The sequence below is a fragment of the Dromiciops gliroides genome, chromosome 4, assembly GCF_019393635.1.
Source record: "Dromiciops gliroides isolate mDroGli1 chromosome 4, mDroGli1.pri, whole genome shotgun sequence".
Lineage (NCBI taxonomy): Eukaryota > Metazoa > Chordata > Mammalia > Microbiotheria > Microbiotheriidae > Dromiciops > Dromiciops gliroides.
This window is the reverse complement of record NC_057864.1, coordinates 367101917-367112739: the sequence shown is the minus strand read 5'-3', so window position 1 is coordinate 367112739 and position 10823 is coordinate 367101917. Positions and strand designations below refer to the sequence as shown.

The 10823-nt window shown below is 37.2% G+C and overlaps 1 protein-coding gene across 9 annotated transcripts in view; it reads right to left on the bottom strand.

Annotated features, from left to right (window-relative positions):
* Window positions 1-702: 702 nt before the first annotated feature.
* Window positions 703-10823, bottom strand: part of AKAP7 (A-kinase anchoring protein 7) — a 169003-nt gene continuing 158882 nt past the window's right edge. For 8 of the 9 annotated variants that reach the window (XM_044002905.1, XM_044002907.1, XM_044002908.1 and 5 more), the window contains one exon: window positions 2198-3265. In XM_044002905.1, the coding sequence (XP_043858840.1) occupies window positions 3066-3265 (200 nt within the window). In that variant the 3' untranslated portion in view covers window positions 2198-3065. Of the gene's footprint in view, window positions 3266-10823 lie in introns of all 9 variants that reach the window. The other variant, XM_044002906.1, reaches the window with a different exon arrangement.

Genomic DNA, 10823 nt, shown 5'->3' with positions numbered 1-10823 from the left:
ATGAATGAAGCAGTACCAAGATGCACCATATGTCTGTCATACAGTCCCCTAGTATGATCCAATCATCTTTTGTATTTCGCTTCTAAATGTGTTAGGGGACTCCACAGACTGTCACTAGCATTGCAGCCCAGCTTTTTTGCAAACTCTTATATGTGAATGAGTGGTTTTCAGGAAAGCGACTGGGTCTCTCATTTAACGTAGCGTTTTTCAGTTAATCCTCTATGGAGCACCTCAGCTTGAAATGCTTTCAAAAAGCTATCTAAACTGCAGAAGTATTTCTGCAGTACTTATCACAGTAGTACTGAGCTGCTTTGACAAATGTGCTATTTCAGTATGAAGGCGAGGCACATAAAAGAAAATGAAGAAAGACACTGTCAGAACTCCTGTTTATGGCTTCGTTTGTTGAATTCTGCCAATACACAAAAATTATCGCAGAGGAAACTGTTAAGAAATAAGATCTTTACTGTAAGATTAGCCCTCCCTTGGTTTTACTCAATCATTCTTCAAAACCCCAAAAAGAGAACAAAAACTGATCTTAAAAAGCATTTTCTATATACTACAGAACAATGTGGGAGAGTTAGCTTGTAATTTTCCAGGAAGGAATTGGATCCTATTTTATTCAGTGATAAAAAAACATGTCTGGGCTCAGCTTGAAGCACAGGGGTGGGGTTGAGGGGAGGGACCAGGAAATAAAAAAGCAACAACAGGCAAACAATATCTTTATTAGGAGGAATGAAAATGCCTTAAATTCATTTATATAAACAAATGCACTGTAATTCATCCATTGAAAAAGTAGCTAGAATCTGTGAGCTATGACCCAGAAGGCAATGATTCCATAACTAACCTCTGAATCGTTCACAATTTTCAATCAGCAGCAAGCACACATTTTACAGTGACTACAGAGTAGAAGACTGGGGAACCAACTAGAAACATCTTGGGCAAATATACACAGATGCTTTTTAAAACAAGGAACTAGTGCAAAGAGTTTCATGTCATAAAAGACAGCAAGACTGCAAACTGACTTCAAAAAGCAGAAAATAAAAAAATCTATCTTTATTAAGAAATAAAAAGACAATTCATTATTTACTGAAGAACAAGAATACATATTGAGTTTGCAATGTCTCTCTCAAGGACGGGCTACAATAATTACATTTAAACATGTGTATTCAAGTATCAATACACAGTAAGTACAAACACTGCCAAATTAAAAAATAAAAAGAACATGACACATAGGAAAGTCAGATCACTAAAAACACTTCATTTGGTTTACATGTTGAAAAATGAAGGCCATGTTAATACGGTAAGCTTTCCCATAATACTGCATTTTTTCTCCATGTATATTATTTGTCTGTCTGGAACCAGACTGGATCTCAGTGATTTGACGGGTTGGAAATCTGAATAGACGAGAGCCCAGTGACTGAAAATTAAGAAATTTTTCTTGGGGAAATGAATCCCAATATGGTAGAAACAAATTGATTTAGTTGAAAAGTTTGATGGTTCAGAATCAGCACCCCTAGATAATAAACTAGCACCAATGCTCATGTGCACTGGCTAATTTCTTGCCCAAATATTTGTTTGTTGTCACTTAGATATGCCATAAGCCAACTTTCCACTTTTCTTTAGAGAGTATCCGTCTTTTGCTTTTCTAAAAGCTATATTCCTGGTTTCATTCCCATACAACCTGGATACAAAAACTGCTTTGAAAGCAAAACCAAAAGAAATTTTGTTTTGTTTTTTTTGGGTGTTTTTTTTTTAACAGCTTTAAAGAATGAACACAATGCTTGGATATTGCATGAAATGAGTATCTTGTGTTTCTAGAAAGTAAGGTTTTATAATTCCATAGTAGGAATAATTATTTCCACAAGTAAGTAGGAAAAGCCAATCAGTAAACAGGATCATTCCTATTCAGGTGCTTACACAAAGCAACACTACCACAGGAGTGTGCTAGTCCGATATGCTGGCCCAAGTGTGTTGGCATTCCTAGGCTCACCCAGTTCACATCCTATGTACAGCTACAATCACCAATTATAATTTTATCTATTCTAACAGCAGAATAACACAAGGAAAGTGAGTGAGATGCATTTACCAAAGAGGCATAGTACAGTCTGAAAAGATTTCAGGAACGAGATGACTATTAGAGCAATTTAGAAACATTGAAAGTCAACAAGTTTTTTCTTGATTACTGTTGCTACTCAGTCTTACTTCAAATAACTCTCTCTTGATTTGAGCCTGAATCTCAGGTTTTGACAAAACTTCCTTTATCTGTCTGACTTTGGACAACACACCCATTCTTTCTCCAAGTAAAGCTTCCTTAATTAAGTCCATGATTATGACAGGTTTCTTGCCTATAAGGGAAAAAAGAAATCACATATTTTTTTCATTTAATGAATGTCAATGAAAAACATAAAAATACAGCAGAATGACTTATCAAAACTGGATTTTTAAAAGCCTTTAAAACAGTCCATATCTCATAGAAAAAGGTAACATCATGTGAAAAAATAGAATTTACATGTATCTCTTACTGTAAATAACAATAATGGCAGGGTGGTAAAGATGATCAGAAAAAATATCAGAAACATTACATACAGGATGGTTGTACAATCACGTTTACAATGGCCATAGTTAACTTAGCACTAGTTGGCTTTGTAATGGCAGAATTTGCGATTTTTGGCCTCAGAACAAGCAGGCAAAAAACCCCTGCTGTTCAGCAAGGCAGATGGCATTATTTCCACTTATGGCAAGGCCTCTTCCATGGCCACAAATGTAGCGTGCGTGGAAAGGACAGAAGTCTTGTCCCCCCTCCCATAAGATAAAGGCGTCCTAGCAAATATGTGTACGCAGAACTTGAGTTTCTCTTTTTCCATAGCCTCATGCCCCCTTATTCCCAACATTCTATTTGCTTATCAGAATCACAGATGCCTCTCCTAGTAGAGCATATTAGAACAAGGGCCACATTTCAATGAGACATGCTTTGACAGTCAGTACAAGGCAAGTCAGTCAGTGCAACTTCATGAATCAAAGCTGGGAGGTGTCTCATAGGCATTTTTGGAGGTGATGATCAGTTCTCATTTCCTGTTATTATCACTGTCATTTCTGTCTGAGTGAACGGGCTCTTCAGTTTTCACGGGGCTTCCATCCACCTGCCTAGTTTTGTTTTGTGTTTCTTCTAAATATTGCTGCACAGCCTTGAGGACAGCATTCTCCACCAGCCTCTTGCTGAGCCTCACCAGTTCAGCCTCATCTGGCTCTCTTCCATTCTTTTCACCTACATGCCACAATAGATAAGAAACGTCACTAATATCATATTGCCATAGAAACCGGGCATGCATTGGTGCCTATTGGTTCAGTTACTTAAAAATAGACACTGTCCCTCAAACAATTAAATTGGATTACTGTAATCCCAAATACCAGTTTTGTTATTCATTTTGATTTTGGAGAAGCAGGGGCTTGGCCCATTTCTTAAAAGGTTAGCTGAAAAGCAATTCATTAGTGCTAAGTAAATGTTCTACCTAGAAATGCTGGGCATCTCCTGACTCTACCTACAAATGGTCTTCTCATATCCAAAGTCCAATCACTCTGGCCCAAGCCCATCCACCCACCTGGATGCATTAGTAAGCAGTTCATTATTTCCTATTAAGAAATTTAAAAACTGTTTTGCTGTTCCTTGTGTACCCTGTGTAACTCTATCCCTCTCATTATCATGTTAACTAAAATTTCCCTGTATTCTAATTATTTGGGGATACTTATTTAAAACACTTGTAGATTCATTTTTAGTTTGTTTTCATTTTTTAAAAATAGAAGTATTTGGCTAAAGCACTCCTGTTAGGCTCTAAACTGGCTCAAAGAATCATTGGTTTGTTATAAGCTTGTAAAAGGAAGAGTGTTTTTAATCTTGTTGTTGCTATACTTTAAGAAATTGCTCAATTTAAGAAAACTGCTCAAGGACATTTTGGATCCTCAGTCATAAGGTACTGAATGTTAACATGCCTGTAGCTATGACTTCACTGCTGGGGATACTGAAAAAAAAAAAGGATGAGTAGATGAATTTATCCTGCATTTTTCCATGGAAAAAGGTCTAGCCAACAACCTAGAGAGAAATCTTCCCACATTCAAGTAAGCAGCAACTTACTTTACTAATTATGTGGTAGCTGGAGTACTTAAGTCAAGTCATAGGTTAATGAATCTAAATTCACCCATAGTATTGAGAGATTATATGGTTAATCACTACATTACATAGCTTAACTCTCACAATAGCTTAAACTAGTTCAAATTTCCTTCTGTCATCATGTTGTGGGAAAACTCCCCTTTAAAGATAAATCAAAGAATAAAATGTCTCATTGACTCATGTCTGAAAGAACCAAATGTCTTATAAGACTCATATGAGGGAAGGATGGAAATGAGTGAGGAAGAAGAAAGAGAGAGGGAGGGAGGGAGGACAGGAGGAGAAAAGGAAGAAGGGAGAAAGGGATGGAAGAAGGAAGGAAAGGGTCAATTTTGGAGGAGAATGATAGTGCTATATATTAAGGAAATATGCACAATTGAGGAAATATAGGATGGAGGTGTGTTTTTAAAAATAATTACTATTTCTATAGCTATCAGTTTGACATAAGCATATTTAACTTATTAATATTACATATCAGTAAAGAATTGACTATGTGTCTCCCTAACTTCTCATGGTCTCAGGTCACATGGAGAGAAAGCAGGGAGAGAAATTCAGCATGGCAGTTAGTACGAGCAGGAGAAAAGCCCCAAAAGACCCACACTGTCTCCCAGAGAGACAACACATGGTTTCAGGGAGACACAAGAGAGTTCAGAAGACCTATAAGCCAAAGAACCAAGAGTGACAAGAGAGGCTTCTGGCCTTTTGCCAGAATTTATATCCTCTTTAGATAGAGGTGGGTCTTTATACATTGATCAAAGCTAATTGGTTAGCATCATTCTGATCCATTGGTTGACAAGATTTGTAGATCTAAATTCAAATGAACTCTACAGATGACACCAGGGAAAAGACCCTTACTCAAGTTGCTTAAGGCACTCAGGTCTTCCTGAATCCAGGATCGGTGCTTTATTCACTACACCACCTAGCTGCCCTCGAAATCCATTATTAATAATTATTTTTCTTACACAGGGCACTTGGATGAGATCAGTGGATTCAGAAAAATAAACGGTTTTGTCACTGGAATGTCCTACAGGGCTGGAAGGAAATGGTGGAATTCAGGAAACAAATCCCAAGTCTCCCTGGGAGGCACAATAATGAGAGAGTTTCAAGATCTAGGAGATCTCAAGAGGTACTGGACAAGAGTCTCACCAGCAAGGAAGGATTGGCTGGTGAAATATAGATGATCTTGAAATAGAAATCTTGAGGAGAAGTGCCCACTCTTTCTTACAGTGTGTGATAAGGAAGGAAAGAAAATCCATATAGTCTGAAATTCTACTAAGATTTAGGGAGAGTAAATTTGAAAGGCTTCAGAGAAAGGACAGATAGAATTGCATGACTTAAATGATGCTGGAGAAGACAACCAAAGTTAAATAGGAAGCTGTCCAGAATGAAATCTTGGAGACACAAAGAAAAATAACTCCAATAAGGAAGAAAAGATAGAGTTGTCTAAAGAAATCAATGGATACACAGGGATTTTTGCTAGACAACTTATATTTTTGAAGGACGTGTATAGAGGATGGAAGCAAGGGCCAGTAAGAGAGGGTGAAAGAGAGAGAGGCATGGCCCTGTACAAAGAGCATCGTGTTCTAACACTTGAAATGAGCTAAAGCAAGTGAAGACTGCTAAGGATAACCAATAAAAAGGGGAGGGGGATTCTTAGGAACTATATTTCATAAAAACAAGAGGATCAAAGAAGGAATAGCTTTGGGTAGATGGGACAATAGTAAATGCAGACATGGGAAAAATTATTCTACCTGGGGCAGCTAGGTGGTGCAGTGGATAAAGCCCCGGCTCTGGATTCAGGAGGGCCTGAGTTCAAATTCAGCCTCAGACACTTGATACTTACTAGCTGTGTGACCCTGGGCAAGTCACTTAACCCCCATTGCCCCTGAGGGGGAGAACCCTGCATTTTTACCAGTGATTAGGATAAAGGTACCTACCAAAAGTATGCTTATCAAATTTGTAGGCGACCCCAAGCTAGGGGGCTAATACTGCATAAAAGAAACAGGAGCCCCACTTCATCCCCTTCTCCACCTCAGTAGCCTAGAACACTGGGCTGAACCTAATAAGATGAAACTCATTCCCAACAAATGTTAAACAACTTCACAAGTATAAGATAAGAGAGATGTCACATACTAGAGAGAAGTCTGCCTGAGAAAGACATTAAACAAATTGCAAATTAAGACTCAGTAGTGAGATATGGCAACCAAAAGACTTAATACAATATTAGGGCATATTAAGATACCCATCAGCAGCTAGGTGGCATAGAGGGTGGACAGTGAGTTGTCTAGTTGGAAGACCTGAATGCAAATTTGGCCTCAGAAACTTAAGAGATATGTGACGCTGAGTAAGTCACTTAATCAAAACTTTATAATCTGTAAAAAGGGGAAAATACTAGCATCTACCTCATAGAATTGTTTTGAAGTTCAATAACATAAGTAAAACACTTTGTAAGCCTTAAAGTGCTTTGTGCATAGTCATAATAGCAGCAGTAGTAATGGTGGTACTGGTGCTGGTGGTGGTGGTGTTGGTAGTAGTAGTAGTAGTAGTAGTAGTAGTAGTAGTAGTAGCCCCACCAGCAGCAAAAGCAGCAGCAGCAGCAGTAGTAGTAGCAACGGTAACAGTTGTTGGTAGTAGTTTTGTATCCCTCCCCCACCCCCCACTCTGCCCTGGTCAGACCATAAAAGAATATCATATTCAGTTCAATGCACCACATTTTAGGACATGGTATTCTCAAGAGGTGTGTTTTTAAAAATAATGGCAACAAGAAGAGTGAAGGGATTTCTTTGAATTTGTGAACTATAAGGATTGGTTGAAGGGACTTTGGGGATATTTAGTTTGAGAAGAGAACTCTTGGAAGGATATGATGGCTCTCTTCAAGTATTTGAAGGGAGATCATGGTGAAGAACAAGTTTCAAAAGGGAATATAGGTAAGGTGGCTGTGACCATTAGAAGTGTGTACAAATGTGAAATGGGATACTTGAGAGGAAGCAGATTCAAGCAAAGCTTGAATGACCATTTGGATATTACAGAAGTTTCAGGTTGGTCCCACTGACCTCTGAATTCTCTTTCTAACCTGAGATTCAGTCTTCTGATTCTATGACTAAAGAAAGGTGACAATAGATGTACTGGAAAATTCTAAGTGAAAGTACTACTCTTCTCCCTCCCAAGAAAAAACAAAATCTAGAGATAAGCAATATTGTTTCTAAATCTTCATTAGGCTTATCCCTAAGCTTTAGTTATTCTACACACCTCTCGGCATTTACAGTTCTAATTAGCTGTTGTCAACTATTCATTATCTTTACTGCTGGATGGGGTTCAGGGTCACAGCTGGTATTCCCAAAACAGTGGTTTTTGCCATTTAAATGCAATACATAGTAACAGCAGTATTGTTTTATGAATGATTTTGAGTGAATACATTATTTTGACTATTATAAATACCCAAATTAACTATAAAGGACATACGAAGAAAGACACTATCTGCATTCAGAGAAAAAAATGATAAAAAGAAGTATATACATATATAGAATAATTTTACATGTATATGAGTATATGCATGTGTAGGTATGTATATATGCATATACACACATGTATTTATACATGTATGCATATACACACGTGTATGCATATACATGTATGTGTGTGTATACACACACCTATTTGTGTCTACTGATAGCCATCTCTAGGGCAGGGTGGGAAGAGGGTAGAAAAAAAAGGGAAAAATATACATGTTAATTTTGTTGTATATTTGAAAGAAAGAACAAGTTGTGCATAGTAGAGTTGCAGTTTCATGTACAATCATCTTTTTTCTCGTACTATGTTATAGAAATGCTTGTTTTATTCATAAATATTTATTAATGCAATAGAAAAATAAATAAATCCAATATGTGATGATTTTTCAGATTTTTTTTTCTATGTTTTACTTACATATATAGTAAGTAGCATTCCTTCCTCTCTCCAATTGTGTACCTGAAGGGGCAGCTGTGGTATACTGTTGAGAGCTCTGAACTCTTAATTTGAAGATAATCTCAGATGAAATTATTCTATGTAAAGTGTCTTATAAAAGGTCAGTAGTAGTAATAATTAAGTCATTAATAATGAACAGTATCAAAGAAGCAACCATATGGTACAAAGCAGCACGGTATTGTAGAAAGAGTTCTAAGTCTGGAGTTGTGAGGACCTACAATTGGATCCCGACTGCTATTTACTCCTGTGGTCAGGAAAATTAGGTCTGAAACCTACTTGCTGGCTGCGCATTCTTGGGTAAGTCATTTCATTTCCCTGAAACCAAGTTTCCTCATTTGTACAACAGAGACAATAACTCCTTCTATTCCAAATCTATATGGCTGATTTGATGGTCAGATGAAGCAACCGTGTAAATTAAGTCAAAACAATACTCATTTATTAAATGTCTGATATGTGCCAGGAACTCTGCTGATTTCTGAGGAGACAAAGAAAGGCAAAAAGCAGAATTTGTGACTATTTTCTAGTGTGAGTAGAATTCATCAAGACACTTGTGACCAAATAAAACAAATCAGAAATACCGTTGACTTCACAGCCATCATGCTGGCTATATGACAAGTCTCTAAACTTCTCTAGGCAACTCTTTAAAAATTATAAACTGTATAGAAGGTGCCAATATACATCAGTAGGAGTCTGCTCACCCAGGAATTTCCTGTACCCACGAAATCTCAGGTCCAGTCCTTATCTCTATCCATATCATCACTGGACTTACTATAATATATACTGTATTCTTTGGAACAAACTAATAGTTTTTCCTTTCAAAAGAAAAGAAAGACAACCACTTAATAATTAAGATTGCTTAGGTTTAGAGTCACCCGGGGGGTTTATTTTTACCAGAAGGTAAGGGGTGTTGTTTTTTAAATGCCCTGCAGTATTTTTGATGCTCAATCTGAGAGTGTGATAGAAAGGTTACTCCAAAGATCATAAGACAGACCACCTGGTGAACATATTCTTCATTTCTGAACTTTGAAAACCTGAAAAATCAAGGTGAGAAGCTCCTCCTCCTCCTCCTCCTCCTCTTCTTCTTCTTCTTCTTCTTCTTCTTCTTCTTCTTCTTTTTTTTGAGAAAGACCTTGGCTGAAATTTCTCTCTTTTTCACAGAGAGCTAAGCAGTCCTTGGAATATAGTAGGCACTTAATAAATGCTTATTGGCTTGTTGATCTGAAGAACTAACTTACCTTTTATTTAACACCGAATGTTAGGAGTTTCTCATTTATTTTCTTAGTTATGTTATAGTTCTATGATGTACTTACTCTTCTTCTATCAAGGAAGAGCTTAAAGAACTCCAATTCCATATCATCTCTACCATCTTTTTTTTTTTTTTAAAGGTTCCGGCATGGTATGTGGTTCAGTGCAAAGAGTCCTAGATTTCAATCTTTGCTTGAACATCATCTTTGTGACCTTGGGAGAGTGACCTAAAATCTCTAGACCTCAGTTTCCTCATATGTAAAATGACTTCTAACAGCCCTTCTGGATCTAAGTCTATGATCCTTTTCCAAGTCACCTAACTGCTTTGTAGTCTGGAGAATTTATATTACTAGCAGAATGTTAACTTCTGGAAGGCAGAGACTGTTTGTCTTTTTTTCTCATTATTCCCAACTCCTAGCATGGTGCCTTACATGTACTTAATAAACACTGTTTGGATTAAATTATTGTCTTCTAGTCAAGGTAGTTTTCCTTACCTCCTTTCTGGAGTTCCTGCATATATCTGTCCACCCAGGGAACACTGTATGCTTTATTTTTTTTTAACTTAGTGGTTCATAAACAGAATGCTAAACTAAAATTTTTTATTAAAAAACTGAAGTTAAAAACACATAGAGGGGGACAGCTAGGTGGCGCAATGGATAGAGCACTGGCCCTGGATTCAGGAGTACCTGAGTTCAAATCCGGCTTCAGACACTTAACACTTACTAGCTGTGTGACCCTGGGCAAGTCACTTAACCCCAATTGCCTCACTAAAAAAACAAAAAAAAACAAAAAAAAAAAAACACATAGAGGGGGCAGCTAGGTGGCGCAGTGGATAGAGCACCAGCCCTGGAGTCAAGAGTACCTGAGTTCAAATCTGGCCTCAGACACTTAACACTCACTAGCTGTGTGACCCTGGGCAAGTCACATAACCCCAATTGCCTCACTAAAAAACAAAACAAAACAAAAAAAAACACATAGAAAGTATGGGGCGAAGGCCATTTACTCAGTTTAGTCTCAAAAAGATCCTAAATACATAGCTATAATTAATAAAATTAAACAAAAAGGTCAAGCCAAGTGTTTCTTTATCCCATAATCTTTCCTAATACTCTCTGAAATGAAATAAAACTTCAAAACTATCATTATCTTCAAATTCTATGTCAGATGACCCTGGGCATCTTATTTAATATCTCAGGTCCCACATGTATAAAAGAGAGATAATAACATTTGAGCATTTATCTCACAAATATAACAAGATTTCACAGGCCTTTAGGAGTTATTTGAATTTCAGTTATTATTTGTATCATTGCTATCTTCACTTACTAACAACAGGCCAAGGGGATAAGGGCTAAGATGGTAATAACCAATATAAGGAAATCACAGACTCTCATATGCACAGAATAGGGAAGTTGACAGGTCCTTTAGAGATAATTAAATCCAATCTTTTCACTTTATA